At 39.4% G+C, this 17041-nt stretch overlaps 1 protein-coding gene across 1 annotated transcript; it reads right to left on the bottom strand.

Annotated features, from left to right (window-relative positions):
* Positions 1-862: 862 nt before the first annotated feature.
* LOC136883298 (beta-1,3-galactosyltransferase 5) lies at positions 863-13095 on the bottom strand. Its single transcript, XM_067155533.2, has one exon. The coding sequence runs from the start codon at positions 12674-12676 to the stop codon at positions 11534-11536; it is 1143 nt and encodes a 380-aa protein (XP_067011634.2). The 5' UTR covers positions 12677-13095; the 3' UTR covers positions 863-11533.
* Between the last annotated feature and the right edge of the window lie 3946 nt (positions 13096-17041).

Here is a 17041-nt window from a genome sequence, read left to right as displayed (position 1 = left end):
CCTGCACACGTTAGTTTAGACAGTATTATTATTGTTGTTGATATTATTATTATTATTATTATTATTATTATTACACTGGCAGAAAAAATATCCAAACACCAAGAAGAGGTTGTGCTAGATTAATGAATGTTCGTAGGCATATTTATACATCTGAAGGATGACGTTGATTCAAATTTCCCGCAAATTGCATTTATTAGTGTGGTGCTAGTTACATGACGTTACACATCAGGTTTGCTTTAAATACAGGTTGTACTGTACAAGAGGGTTAGTTACCTATGAGATTAGATTGAATGACTGGGAGTGGGTCAAGAATGCGTCTGCAGCAGCAAATCTAGTGGCAGTTGGCACCACAATGACTCAACAGACTGTTCGAAATTGGTTTCTTGAAGGACAGCTCTGAGCCAGATGCCCTGTCATGTGCATTCCACTTACCCCAAACCACCATCGTCTGCGACTTCAGTGGTGTCAAGCAAGAGTTCATTGGAGAATGGAGTGGAGGTGTTATCCGATGAAACCCGGTTCTGCCTTGGTGCCAGTGATGGCCGTGTGTTGGTTAGGAGGAGGCCAGTGAGACTCTGCATTCCACCTGTCTGCGGCATCGACACACTGGACCTGCAATGGGAGTTCTGGTCTAGGGAACAATTTCCTATGTCAGCAGGAACACTCTCGTGGTTATCCCACGCACCCTGATTGCAGATGTGTATGTCCGTCTGGTGATTTGACCTGTTGTGCTGCCATTCATGAACAGCATTCCCGGGGGTGTTTTCCAACAGGATAATGCGCACTCCCATGCCGCTGTTGTAATCCAACATGCTCTACAGAGTGTTTACATGTTGCCTTGGCCTGATTGATCCCCCAAGCACGTATTGGACATCATTGGATGACAACTCCAGCATCATCCATTACTGGCATTAACCGTCCCTGTATTGACCGACCAAGTGCAACAGGCATGGAACTCCATCCCACAAGCTGACATCCAGCACCTGTACTACACAGTGCATGCACATTTGCATGCCTGCATTCAACAGTCAGGCGATGACACCGGTTATTAATGGACCAGCATGGTACATTTACGATGGTTTTCCTCACATGGATATTAACCTGTAGTCTTGTGCCTTTAATCAATTAAATATGTTACCTCAACAAATATATTGTCAAAATTTCCATATTCTACATTCGTTATTTCATGGTGTTTGAATATTTTTTCTGCCAGTGTATTATTATTAATCTGAGCAAGTTTGTGAAATATGCATCCATATTTTGAATAATTACTTTTATAAGATATGATGATAAGGTATGGGAAATTATTTTCTTCTCCAATGATATTCATACACTAGGATGCATCTGTCTCTGTTCTTTTATGTTATTCATTCTAAAATATTTTTTGATGTAACAATTAAGAAAGAATATGACAACATGAATGACTATTCCATTGCATAACGAGCCCTCTAATGACAAATGAGGATATGTTTTCATCAATAGAGCAGTGCTGAAATTTATTTTGTACTTTTGAGCTTTATTAGAACAGCTTTGTTTTTTTTTTTTTAGAGGAAGTGAAGCATTGTCTTTATGAAATGTCAGGTTTACCAACAGATTGTCTAAATTCACACAACATAAAGATTATACATTAGAAACCTGTTAATCTGGCTTGAACGGCACCAGGTCCAGTTCATGTGGTTGAAAATAAGGATAATCTGGAAAATTCATTAATGGCGTAAATAACACAGTTTAGAAAATTTTATTGCACATTATATATACTTTTACAACCTTATTAACAATATGGAGCTAAAGATGTGCCTAAATTTAACGATAAATTTCGGTATAGTATAAATTTGACTTCAGTTAAAGTAAGTTAATGAAAAAGTCTGAGAGTTTCTTTTGTTTCAGCTTTAAATGGTGCTTACATGCTGTTCAGTCTCTTAAGACACTTCACCATCGTGAATTAAGACGGTTCCTTGTTAGGTTGCTCTTCCAAGTATATTAATATATTTTTGAGCATCATTGTGATTGAAACGTGCATCTTACGGCTTTATACCTGCATCATTATAAAAGTTACCATTGTATTATTGTTAGTTGAACAAGCCGTAATGTGTTTGTCAGCAGAAAGTCATTTTGGAATGTTCCAAAATCACCTTAGAAATTAAGAATTTTTGTTTTGTCAATGAAATGTTCTTGAATTTAAAATATCTTTCATCTTAGATTGAGAATTTTTAAAAATAATGATATTAATGTACAGATGATATCTACAAAATCAGCCTGAATAAACTGTACATCCGGATTAACGTAATCTGGATAAACTGGGTTCTACTGCATATCTATTCCCAAGACTACATGCTTACTATTGCAATAGAGTACATTTTGCAATGAGGAAGTTAATTTGCAGGTAAATTTTCATGCCTGCTTTGCTGTATGGGAATGAAAGCTGAATGGAATTGGAATATCTTATCATAAGCTGGAGGTAAGTAATATTTGGCAATGAGTCCAAATGGGTACTGTAAGTAGACAGGAAAAATAAAGGGATGAAGAATAAATTCATATGAATCTTAATAGATGTTGGGATGATACTGTTTTTTATGGAATCCTGTTTGCGGAGGAATGGCAGTTTGAGTGACAAGGTGCAAGCAAGGATAAACATGACTTGGACACAGTGGAGAGACATCACTTGTGTCCTCTGTAACCACCATGTGCCAGTCCATCTTCAATACATTGTCTGCCCTGTTTTGCTGCAAATGGATCAGAATGTTGGCAAGGAAAGAAGAGTGAAGAACACCAACTTCCTACCATGGAGATGTTGATGTGAGAATTATATGGCTGGACCATGTCTGCAATGACACAATCAGGTGGCGAATGGATGTCACCCTTACTTATGAACAAAGTGCGTGAGAGATACTTTCAGTAGTATAGCCAAGTTGATCATGCTGTATCTGATTATCATAGAAACAGAGCCAACAGAATGGTGGTTACTAACACAACAGAAGATAATGTGTAACAGCTTACAAAAAACACAGAACATTATTCTAGAATACTACTGGTATCTCTTGGCAAAGGTTCCCTACAATATTACCTGTATAAAGGACTACATTTTCTACGATAATCACCTGATGCTTCTGTTTCCTCATTATTTATATCTTCATGTTTACGACATTAACAGCGGCCCTGAACACATCGTTTGCATACTTTTGTGTGCTTGTGTTAACGCCTTTATTTTGATGGCAATATGCACAATATCACATTAGGTGAAATAACAACCAGTTTTTATTTGAACCAATTTTATTAGAACCACATAATTTTATAAGAAGAAGTTTTAGTCTCGGACTCATTAATTTTAGAATTACCATAGACATTGCTCCAATAACATGTTCTATTAATGTATCGATGTAGTATTCACATTAAGTGTACCACGTTTTAGTAATTACGCTACAAGGCTAATCTTTTAGCTTCTCTTTTAATATTATGTGTAACTTTTTAAGATTTGTATTTTAGGCTGAAGATGCCCCAAATTAGGGGTGAAACATGTCCCGAAAATATTAAGTATTAATATATTTTTGTAATCACTTACAGTATAAGTGGATGTAAAGTATTGAACAGGTGGTTTAATAAATACCTTCATTGTTTTTGAACTATAACAATTTTCAATACGGATCAATAATGAGGTTTATAACTTGTAATATGAGGGTTGGGGTGAAAGTCATTGCAACTACAGTCTCTTTTTTCTTTTTTTTCTTGGAGATATGTGAGCGGGTCAAAAACTGCTATTTGTTGCTTGGGAACTATGCAGGCATAGTGTGTATTCACAACAGCAGAAGGCTTTATAATTGTTGGTAGTAGCACAGTGAGTGCTGTGAAATCAGTTGTGTGACGAGCGTCGTGCGAAATGGAAGTAACCCATGTTGAACAGTGTGCATACATCAAAATAGCCGTTCTCCACGGGGAGGGGATGCGAGAGAATGTCGCAGTTAATTGGTGGAAGCCCATGGGAATAATTCCCTCCCATACCACACATTACCATGGTGGGTAGAAAAAGTTTCAGTAAGGACGTGTGGCAACCGGTGATCAGCAACGCTCAAGACAACCTGTCAGTGTGTGGACCGACGTGGCATGTGCCGTCGTCGAGCAGCTCCTGGAGGAAGATGAAGACAGACGATGGACACTACTGAAATTAGAGAGGGCAAGTGGCATAGAGATGCATTTCTCATCAGTCCACACACTGACAGGTCATCCTGAACATTGTAAATCACCGGTTGCCACACGTTCTTGCTGAAACTCCTACTCTCTATGCTACTGTACGGTATGGGAGGGCATTATTTCCAAGGGCTTCCACCAATTCACTGTGGCATTCTCTCGCATTTCTCCCCCCGAAGAATGGCTATTTTGATGTACGCGCACTGCTCAACACTGGTTACTTCCATCTCGCATGACGCTTGCTACACAGTTGATTTCACAACACTCCTCTGTGCTACTACAAGCAATCACAGAGCCATCTGTTGTTGTGAATATACACTATGCCTGCATAGCTTCCACGCGACAAATAGCAGTTTGATCCGCTTACATATCTTCAAGAAAAAAAAATAGTTGCTATGACTTGTCCCAACCCTCGTATTTATATTTAACTTGTGTGTTCGATGGACTGAAAAGCTGTAAAGTTACATATAACTGAGCCAACACTGGAAAATATGACTTTCTTCTTAACAAATGGCTAATAAAATTGACAGGAGACATTATTAAACACTACTAGAAAACTATGAATATGATACATAAAATGATGATGTATTGTGAAATTAAAAGTTCAGGTTCTCATAAGAAAGCCAGATTTTGTAGCATGATATACAGAGCTCACAACATTCCACTTTCCTATAAAAATTACAAAAAAATAAGTAAATAACATTTACTCGATAGCTCCCAACAATGGATACAACAGAAAAGTTATTAATAAAATTATCTACAAAAAAATAAGCCACTCGCTAAGTTTTTGGTACTTTTTCCTGTAACAATAATAGCCTATATCAGATCACATATTTAGAAAAAAAGATCTTAATATCGCATTCAGAATCACCAATACCAACGCCAACTGTTTTTTTACAATACACATACGTTTAACCATATCAATAAATATTTGAAATCTGGCATTTGGATATTCAATTGCACCCAGTGCAGCGCCAGTTAAATTGGTCAAACAGGGAGGAGTTTTCTTAACTCAATACAAAGAACATGTAAACGCCAAGAAAACTGATTCTCGGCTATGAGTGATCATGTGAATGTTTTTAATCACTCTTACACTTCCATAAATTAGGATTTAAAGATTTTACATACAGCTAACAACAGCATCTTGCTTAATATATATATGAAAATATTTATATACAGTTTGATTAAAGGTTCAACCCCAACTTTCATCTCAACCGAATTTCAGAAAATTCAAGGTCTTCGTTACTGAACTAATTAACACTACGATGATATAGATGTTGATTCCAATAGGGAGCCTGAGATATTTGTCCCAAATGAGTAAATTTATAATACTTGGTATTATTAATTAACACAACACTATGTCAAAATCTAGAACAATTAAAACATCCATTACATGTCATGGGTAAGCTATTCTCCTTTGAGTTCATGCCTACCTCCTCCCATTCCCCTCCCTTCCCCCTCCTCAACTGACTCTTATCAACAACAACCCTTTTTCATTGCCACAGAGTGATCAGTCTAACGTCAACATGACGTGACAGTACAGATAGGAGGGAGCCCACTCATAGGGACTGAAGGACAGGGAGTGAATACCTAACTTTGGCATTTTTATCATAGGTTGTCTTCTCTTCTCTCACAAACTAGCATAGTTTTTTCTTTTCTAGACTCCTACAAATATAGGAACCACTAGGCAATCTAAACAAGTGATTATTCCGTGCTGGCATTTCATCATATAAGCTCTGTCCTAAGAATATAAGGGTCCACCAAGTTAAATTAAGAGGAGTTCCCACAGTCAACATATTCAGTCCATTTGATGAATAGAGCATAACAAACAATTTCCTTTTAACATGTTCTCAAGAATGCAACAAGAGGACTTTTTAAACAGCCATGCTATATTTTTAATGAACTTTTAATTTCACTGATCATCATCATTGTCCGACTCGTTGGCTGAATGGTCAGCGCACTGGCCTTCGGTTCAGAGGGTCCCGGGTTCGATACCCGGCTGGGTCGGGGATTTTAACCTTCATGGTTAATTCCAATGGCCCGGGGGCTGGGTGTTTGTGCTGTCCCCAACATCCCTGCAACACACACCACACATAACACTATCCTCCACCACAATAAGACGCAGTTACCTACACATGGCAGGTGCCGCCTATTCTCATTGGAGGGTCTGCCTTACAAGAGCTACACTCGGCTAGAAATAGCCACACGAAATTAATTAATCATCATCATTTTATGTATATATTCATATTTTTTTTAGCAGTGTTTAATAATGTCTGCTGTCAATTTTACTAGCCAGATGAAGATGGTACAATAAGGACCAAAACATGTACTGGTGATAAAAATACTTTTCATTATTTACTTATAGTGTAAAGTTTTTCTCTAGATTGTATTAAAAGGCGGACAAAATACATTTTTCCTGTAGGAGTCAATTTTATAATTTGTAAATCAATACTGAATCATCATGAGGTTTATTGCGTGTAATGTAATTTTGAAGTCGATGGTCGACACCCACAAGGAAGACCTAAGCAATGATGGCTGGACACAATTAAGTTTGAACTAAAAAGCATCAAAATTCAACCAACTGATATGTTTAATAGGTGATGTGGGTGGTGGCTATTGTTTTAAGAGGAAGTACCTTTGGGCAACCATTCTCCATTAACACTAATCAGAATGGAAAAATCGAGCAGATCTGATAAATGAAGCTATCGGCAAAAGAAAGGGAAGGATGTGTAAGTGAAAGACTTCTTAGGCGTTGCAAAACCTAATACTGTTGGGGACAGAAGAGAACAACAGTTGACCATGGGAAGTTGGATAGAAAAGATGGAAGTGAGGAGCTTGATACAAGTAAGTGAGTAAGTGGAAGTAATGCTAGACTCGGCTAGGGGAACAGTGGTCGCCAGCCCATGCTCCCAAGTTGAGAGACTCTGGTCCCCCTTTTCGTCACCTTTTCTGACAGGCAGGCGATACAGTGGTAGTATTCTACCCCTCCCTACCCATAAGAAGGGTGATTGATAGATCAAAATGATATTCAATGATCTGAAAAATAAACCCTGCACCTGTCATAGACAGTATGATTAGCTGAGGGAAGCCATGAGAGCAATGGTGGGACTTGGTATTACAAGATAAGAGTAACTGAAGCTGTAGAGTTAACATTTCCTATAGAATTTGCCCCACTGGAGTTCCTTAACGTGCTGGAAGAGTTATCGCATTTAAACATCCTCAAATACCACCAAGTTCAGCCAGGATTGAATCTGTTATCTTGGGAATGGAAGGAAAAAATGAACATACTGTCAATGAGTCAGCCTGTCTGCAATAAAAAATTATAACGAAACTCCTTTACACAGGACAAAATTAAGCTATTCCCACAGGCACACATCAGATTTATAGACCTATATGCCTTTCAGCATTTAGTCTGCAAGTCTATGTAAATTAACTAAGCATTCCACAATCCTCTCTCTACGGCTAGCTCTGTGGCCTCGTCTACTTCCACACTTCCTATCATAATATCATTAAAAACTGAGTCTAACCATCATTGCCCAAGTCGTCCTCTACTGTCTTGCCCCTTGTGGCCAAATCCATTTTTCTCCTAGGTAACCCGGCCTCCTCCATTTGCCCACTGTGGGTGGGGTTGGTAAAATAACACTCATTGTATCCCCTGCCTGTCGTGAGAAGCGAATAAAAGGGGTCCCAGGGGCTCTTAACTTGGGAGTATGGGTAGACGACCACGGGGCCCTTAGCTGAGTCCGGGCATTGCTTTCACTTGTGCCAGGCTCCTCACTTTCATCTATCACTCCTTGTGGGTGGGGGTGGTTGAATAACACCCACTGTATCTCCTGCCTGTCGTGAAAAGCAAATAAGAGGGGCACCAGTGGCTCTTAACTTGGGAGCGTGGGTTGGCGACCACAGGGCCCGTAACTGAGCCCTGGCATTGCTTCCACTTACTTGTGCCAGACTTCTCACTTTCATCGATCCTATCCAACCTTTCTTGGTCAACCTTGTTCTTTTCCAACCCTGCCAATATTAAGTTACGATAGCTAGGGAGTCTTTCATTTTCATGTCCTTCGTGGCCCTTGTCTTTCCTTGACCAGTATCTTCATTTTTTCAAAGCGTCGGACCCCTTCCAATTTTTCTCTCTGGTTAGTGTTATATAGAGGATGGTTGCCTGGTTGTACTTCCTCCATTTGCCCAACAAGAATCTACCATTGGATTCACTTTATACATCCACCTTCATCCATCATGTTTATTCCTAACTTAGCCTTTATTTTCTCATTTCAAGTACCATCCTGCAATTGTTCCCACCTGTTTGTACCAACAATTATTCTCACTACTCATGCCTGTTATTTCTAATTTGCGAATAAGATATCCCGAGTCCACCTAGTTTTCACACTCTTATAGCAAAGTCTGTCTAAAAACAGATTGACGTAAGGAAATTTTCGTTTGAGAACTGACATGTTTCTTACAGGATACCATTGATTGCAACTGCACGATCACAGTATTAGCTTTGCTGCACCTTGATTCAATTTAACATATGCAGGAAACATTCTTTCACTGAAATGTACTTTTAATGCAGAACAGCAAAATAATTTAAATAAATTTAAGGAAGGTAACGTAGGAAGGAGTTAAAAGTTGCTACAGCTTAAAAATAACATTTAAAAAATAAACAGTTGATATTATGAACCCAATGGTATTCAGTAAACTGCCTTGCTAAATTTTACTTGTAAATACTTTTCCATGCTTAGAATTAATAACACTTGTTTAGGATTAAGATATCCATTCTTTGGGAAAAATTTCTGTTCACCGTGACTAGTAACTGGATAATATTCAGAAATGGAATGTAACTTTAGTTAGTCAGTTTCAGCAACAATATGAGAAGATGGCTAAGTGTCTTTAAGTGTGCTGGCCATGTTGGTTTCAACCTCATATTTCATATTCATATCTCCTGCTCATTGATTCTCTGTTTTTATAACTGGAAAAGGCTATAATAATTATGTTGATACAGATTATGCTTTAGAAGGCTGGCATCTTTATTCACTTTTAAATTCAACATGCAATGTTCTGTGAAGTGGAGTTGATTAGGTGTCTCTCTTTTGAATAAGAGATTTAATACTAGTTAAATTTCCATTCTTGTATGATGAACGTGGAAGTCCATCACATGCATGTTATCAATCCCTACTAATCTGCATTTAGGGTGGTCGCCCAGCTGGCAGATTCCCTATCTGTTGTTTCCCTAGCCTTTTCTTAAACGATTTCCCCTGTGGGTGGGGGACACAGATGAAGAATACACCCACGGTATCCCCTGCCTGCCATAAGAGGCGACTAAGGGATGATCAAATTAGAACCATAAGACTACTTGTGCTTTGTACCACCATGCGGGGAACACCATGAGTCGCTTTTACTTGTGCGTAGTACCACTATGTTAGGTACCATATATGTTTGTGATTAGTAGCAATAGAGTATGTTGGCGGCTTCTACAGTACCTGTGATTCGTACCCCTATATGAGCAACACCCTGAGATGAGTGACACCATGGTTGTGCCTTGCCTATGCTTGGTACCCACTATGTGAGGAACACCCCGGGATAGCGCGGGTCCCTGTGGTTAGTCCAATTTTGTGAGGAATATCATAGTTTTGCGTTGCCTGTAAATAGTGCCGCAGTGTGCGAAACACCATAGGTCTGTATTCCCTGTGCAAATTTCATTACCTGTGTTTAGTACCGTACTGTGAGGAATGCCGCGAGTCTAAGCTACTATTGATTAGTACCGCAACATGACAAATGCCATGGTTCTACTTTCATAATGATAAATACCATTATGAGAGGCCGATGACTTGGATTTTGGACCATTTTGGACTAACAGTGTTGTCGATTTAGTATTATGCTATAGACATAGTCCCTTGGTCAGTAATACTATTGTTTCATGTCAGTTTTTGTAAATGCGAGACTTGCGTGTCGGATCCACTGATTGTTTTATATTCTTCGCCCTCACGTTTTGAATTCTGGTCAGTGGAGGCTTTTGGACTTTTAATTTGCCATTTCATTTTGTCTCATTTTGTACCATTAGGGGCCGATGACCTCGATGTTAGGCCCCTTTAAACAACAAGCATCATCATCATCATTTCTTAAACGATTGCAAAGAAATTGGAAATTTATTGAACATCTTCCTTGGTAAGTTATTCCAATCCCTGACTCCCCTTCCTATAAATGAAACTAGAACATTTTAGGTCTTAGTGGCATGCTAGAATTGAACGTACTTGTTCTGTAGTATGATAATACTTAGGGTTTGTCCGATCACTGAGCAAGAAAAAGTAGTAGTTTGATATATGCGCTATCAAAAGCAAAGCAAAGTCATTTCCATACAGGGCAATGAAGCCCTGGGAGAGGTGAAATGTAAAGGCTTCCTCTATCCATAAACTTAGCACTTGGTAGGGTATAGTAGCCCTACGCCTGGCTGCCTTTGCCCCTCTGATTGGAACTGGTACTCTGTTTTGGGGAAGGCTGATTTGAACCTCGATGCCCTGTCATAAACAATGTATTTACTTTTCAGTGAACAATAACACGTATAGAATGTAATAACAGAATAATATTGAATACAATTTTTTGAAATTATTTGTTACCCTCTCTGCACTATCTACAGTTTCTAATAAAAATATGTAATGAATCTTATTAATAGCACTGCACTAGGTTAAGTATTATAAAGTTAATCTAGAATTCATAATTATGTACTACAATAAACTCAGATTTTATCATGGTTTATGTTTTCCTTGTAGTGGAATAATTAATTGTAAGATTTACTAAGTAGTAGAAACTATAAAGAGTACCTACTCTTTGGTAACATTAACAATAGGCCTAGTTTCAATCTGTTGGTCTTTTGTTGTCACGAGGATTGTTACTTCAGAGAGAAATGAGTATAAGAATAGTTTCATTTTTTGAGGAGGTAAGATGGTTTCCAGACTGTAGCCATCTCTCTATACTATGTTATTTACTGCAACCACTTGCTTTGAATAATTATTTTCAGTCAATTCTAACTACAGTTTCATAATACAGTACACTCTTAATAATGAACCGTTATTGACTTATAGACATGAGGCTTTTGGGCTTATGCCGTGTCAAGAAAATAAGGTGAAATTCTTTACATTTCGCAGGGAACTGTGCCCTGCGTCCTCAGAAGAAATCTTGACTGTCCACGAGAAAGGCTTCCTAAACGATTTCTTCTGAGGATGTGGGACACAGTTCCCTGAAAAACATAAAGAATTTCACCTTATTTTCTTGACACAGCATAAGCCCAAAAGCCTATACAGCATCATGTTTATAAGTACGGCCCGTGAAAGCATCAATGGCAACGTTATTGACTTGTTTAAAATAACTGTATAGGATTAACTTCCCCATGACCTTTTGTTAATGGTTTAGCTTTCCACTGTGTGACACAAGTTTTGTTTAAAGCTTTTGCTGGTGATCTCTTGGGACATTGGTTCACATAACAAAAATATGCATACTTTTGAAATTTAACAATTAATTTTACATCTCCTCCATTAGGACCTACTATGTAATCACATGTATATTTTGGCCCACCAACATACTTCAAGCAACATTCAATATATTCAGAATTTGCTGTAAAATGCTCACTTATATCTTGTAGTTTAATCCTAGCATATTTTGCTAAGATACCTGTAACAAAAGTATCATCTATCCAAAAATAGTTAATTTTTTTAGAAACTTCCAAAAGTTTCAATGCAACATCTGGAGTTGTCACATATAACCAACCAGAGAGGAATGGAGGATACACAGAATTCGGATATTCATTACGAGTGACATACCATTTGTTGGCTGGTTCTCTGACTGGCACCATACCACGAAATACATAGCCTAATAAAAGAGGTTTGGAATACTGTTTATGTGAAAGAAGTTCCATTAATCGGTACATATCAATCACAATATCATGATCCATTTTTATGATATATTTTGCTTGAGGACAATATCTAGTCACCCAGTGCAGTCCCATCATATGTTTGTATGTCAAATTTCTATATGCTTCATAAAAATTACCCTGTATTAAGTCAGAAAACCTTTTGTTTTCGTCTAGTAACGCGTTCTGAGGAACTGGGTTCTTAACCGTAGCGCCATTTATACGAGCCAATAAGAATACTCGGCGCACGCCGAGCTTCTTCAGTTCGTCGCTTGGGTACGCCTGGCGCACATAACTTCGAGTCTCGACATCGTTAGCATATGACGTCACAAGCAGTATTGCTTTGACGTCGTCCACTTCACCACCTCTGTTGACAGTTCCGCAAACATCATTGTTTATTATATACCTGAAGTGCGGAAAATCGAGGAGTTTAATTTCATCTGGATAGAGATCATAAGAAATTCGCGGATGAGGCCTGGGAAGGAACATTGGAGAATACAAAGTCCGATCCACTGTAGTAAATAGAAGTAGTGTTATTCCCACACTGAAAGTCACTAGAGTGAAACCTAAGGTCACATTCCGTAATAACGTCATACTGAAGAGTTACGCTGTATATTTCACTGGTTCTTAGAAACACGTTCACAAACTTTAACACTTTATATGAACCACTAAATCAATGTCACTGATGTACATCGAAAATAACAGTCGTGATGTCATTTTTTTCAAGTGCGTAGATTTATTTCCAGGAATATCGTATGTCGATATCCACTATTTACTTTTATCGTTAACCTTTTCTTACTAGACAAATTACCAAACATAACTACAGATCAAAGAAGGATACACTGTACACTTGGCGGTGAAAGCACCGTATGTTGATGCAATGTCGTTCCTCTCTCAACGAGCCCGAGCGGAATGAAAGTTGGACGAAGGACACGAGAACTCATTCCTAGCGTTGCTGTTTATAATGACTATTTAATTATGCCATTTTCTTCCAGTAGTGAAGTTTGGAACGGCAACTGTAATACGTACTGCGTATTCGCTCGACTTTCTACACCTCTACAACCAACTAAAACAGGTTTTTTTGTAGTTCGTCGTGCGTGGGCGTGTCCTCTTTAAGCAGGCTAACTCGTTCCGTGTCAGCGAATGTCACTGGCAGGTGAGAAATAATCAATGAACTTGCTGGGCAGTTGTGAATTGTTCAGTATGGTCATGATGAAAGGTGAATGAACTATATGACAGTTGGTAACGGCTGAAACGTAGGCCATAGGGCCGTAATGAATGCGATACGGGCCCGCCAGCCAAAAGAAAAATTCGGGCACCCTGAAATAAAATGTAAAACTTACGAATAACTAATATAAATTTAATTGGCGCAGATAGACTGCAATATATTGTCAAGTTACATAAACAAAGGGATTATTCATTATTGTATGATTATTTAAATAAAATTTAACAGATTTTGACTGCCTCCTTGGTTTAACGGTTAAGCTGCTGAACTGCCAACCATGCACCACTTAAATCTTCCTTCTTCTTAATCTGTTTACCCTCCAAGGTTGGTTTTTCCCTCGGACTCAGAGAAGAATTCCACCTCTACCGCCTTAAGGGCAGTGTCCTGGAGCGTGAGACTTTGGGTTGGGGGATACAACTGGGGAGAATGACCAGTACCTCACCCAGGCGGCCTCACCTGCTATGCTGAACAGGGGCTTTGTAGGGGGAAGGGAAGGTTGGAAGAGACAGACAAGGAAGCGGCCGTGACCTTTAGTTAGGTACCATTCCGGCATTTGCCTGGAAGAGAAGTGGCAAACCACAGAAAACCACTTCCAGAATGGCTGAGGTGGGAATGGAACCCACTCTACTCATGTGACCTCCCGAGACTGAATGGACCCCGCTCCAGCCCTCGTACCACTTTTCAAATTACGTGCCAGAGCCGGGAATCGAAGCCTCCGGGGTGGCAGCTAATCGCACCAACCATTACACCACAGAGGCGGACCTCTTCGTACTTAACTACCGTAATTATTTTCATGTTTCAGTAACTGCAGTACTATACTCTGTAAGCGATACCGATGTCTCGGTTATATCCATTTATTCGACCACAACACAAAAATTATACGAACAAAATGAAATCCAAACTGTTCATATAAAGTTCGAAAAATACAAACTGCACAACTGATACGCAATAGTGGCGATTGGGAATTAGAAGTGGGTGAGGGGGCAAAAAGAAAAATACAGATAACAAACACTACCTAGGTAGGTTAATAATGAGGAAAATAAAAGAGAACATAGCTGATAAAAAATGAAAATCCACAGCCTGTTTCCAGTTATTCGAATAGAATGAATGAAGCCCAATCTAGCGGCGAGGATACGAATTTTGCCGAAGCCTGTCGCACTCCTTTGGGGCAATAAATGACAGATGAAATGATATTGGAGAGTGTTGCTGGAATGAAATATGACAGAGAAAACCGGAGTAGGCGGGGAAAACCTGCCATTCCTCCGCTTTGTCCAGCACAAATCTCACATGGAGTGACTGCGATTTGAACTACGGAACCCAGCGGTGAGAGGCCGGTGTGCTGCCGCCTGAGCCACGGAGGCTCGCTTGTTTTTAGTACTGCCTATAATTTCTAGTTTCAGGCTGCTAAAATGGAATAAAAATGTAATGCCCCCACCCCCTAATCGTCGCCACTGCTGATAAGTCTAGTGTAACATTAATTTCGGGCAGAGAGCTCGTTCGAAATTGAGTTGTCTGGTGGTTATTACACCAACTTCTTATTGGCACTTTACATTGTTGTCGAATATATGTGTTGCAAAAGTTAAATGTTCAACAAAATATGTGCATAATACGATCTTAGGTGCGCTACGTATCAACAAAGTATCATTTTCTAACTAAAATACGATATTTTGCTATCAATTTTCATTGCTGTCATTATTTTTTAATAATTTGGCGCAAGTCTTTTTGTGAGGACAGCGAGTGTCACGGTGTTGCGAAATACGGCAAGGGTAAGTATTTTTTACAGCTGTGTTACACTAAACACAATGCAACCAAGTGGCAATCCCTCTACGTACAAATTGTAAAAGGGAAACTCTTCCTCCTTATTCTACAAAACCACCCTCATCATTTCCATCCACAGTACAGTAAGTTTTATTTATTTATTTATTTATTTATTACGAGGAGTTTTCAAGGCCCATTAAAGGGCCGGGCCCTGCAGGCCCTAGCGTTACGCCCCTGGTAGACCAATCCTTTCCAGCCTTCACAACACATTCATCACATCTGCCGTGCGTACTGTCAAGAGTTAGGCCTATACTAAAACCAAATATTTGCTAAAATCTATCATGACTGGCATTGAATTCTTAAAATCTGTACATGACACTTGGTGCTTGGCCCCATCCTCTTGATTAGCCTATTATGATCTTTGTAGGGTAATCAATTTCTAATTAACGGTGCTACTGTGAAATGTAATCGCGCTTCCCTAGCAACACTGGCTGTCCTGAGGTCATTCTGATCTTCCTCCTCACTGAGCGAGTTGGCTGTGCGGCTATGGTCACGAGCTTGCATTCGGGAGATGGTGGATTCGAATTCCACCATCGGCAGCCCTGAAGATGGCTTTCCGTGGTTTTCTACTTTGATGATGCTTGTTGTTTAAAGGGGCCTAACATCTAAGGTCATCGACCCGGTGTCCGACTCGTTGGCTGAACGGTCAGCGTACTGGCCTTCGGTTCAGAGGGTCCCGGGTTCGATTCCCGGCCGGGTCGGGGATTTTAACCTTAATTGGTTGATTCCAATGGCACGGGGGCTGGGTGTATGTGTTGTCTTCATCATCATTTCATCCTCATCACGACGCGCAGGTCGTCTACGGGAGTCAAATAGAAAGACCTGCACCTGGCGAGCCGAACCCGTCCTGGGATATCCCGGCACTAAAAGCCACACGACATTTAATTTCATAGGCCCGGTTTCCCACTTTCACACCAGGCAAATGCTGGGGCTGCACCTTAATTAAGGCCATGGTCGCTTCCTTCCCAATCCTAGCCCTTTCCTATCCTTGCGTCGCCGAAAACCTTCAATGTGTTAGTACGACATTAAACCACCATCAACTCTATAAGTAATCTTATGGCGGTAGTGGTGATTTTAAGGGGAACTAATATCGGATTCAAAATGGTTTTGACTCAAGTTTAAACCTCTATAAATATTGAACGAGTAGGCGGATCTGAACTGAAAATACACCAAAAATGTATCTCCATTCTTTCTGCGATTAGAAGTGATAATAGAAAATGGTTCCCTAGTTGTATTTCTTCAAACAACAATCGCCTTAGAAGTGGTATAGAATATATTTTCAAATATTTAAATGCTTCAGATATTTTGATCGGATCGGAAAAAGAACCTGTTTTTCGACCCTCTACGGACGAACCCTGCCTTTTAAAAAGACGCACCGTACAATGATCCTTGCCACCAGATCGTAACACAACATAGCAACGAGTGTTCCTAACAAGCTTATTATTATTATTATTATTATTATTATTATTATTATTATTATTATTATTATTATTATTATTATTATTATAGCAACGAGTGTTCCTAACAAGCTTCTGAAATTGACTTGCATCTTTATTAATACAAACCGAGTAAGTTAGCCGTGCGCTTAGGGTCGCACAATTGAGAGCTTGTATTCGGAGATAGTTGGTTCGAAACCACACTGTCAGCAGCCCTGATGATGGTTTCCCGTGGTTTCTCATTTTCACACCAGGTAAATGCTGGGGCTGTACCTTAATTAAACGCATGGCCGCTTCCTTCCCACTCCTATCCCATTTCTATCCGATTGTTGCCATTAGACCTATCTGTTTCGGTGCGACATAAAGTTCATTGTTTAAATACAAAAGTTATCAGTTCAGTGATGAAACGTATTCTCGGTGCCGGAAACTCCGATGAAGTCATGCTAAGCATCGTTACGGGTTTTGCTTGAGTGTTTTTAT

The sequence above is a fragment of the Anabrus simplex genome, chromosome 11 (genome assembly GCF_040414725.1).
Source record: "Anabrus simplex isolate iqAnaSimp1 chromosome 11, ASM4041472v1, whole genome shotgun sequence".
NCBI classification, from domain to species: domain Eukaryota; kingdom Metazoa; phylum Arthropoda; class Insecta; order Orthoptera; family Tettigoniidae; genus Anabrus; species Anabrus simplex.
The sequence above is the reverse complement of the archived record's forward strand: the minus strand, read 5'-3'. Positions and strand labels throughout refer to the sequence as shown.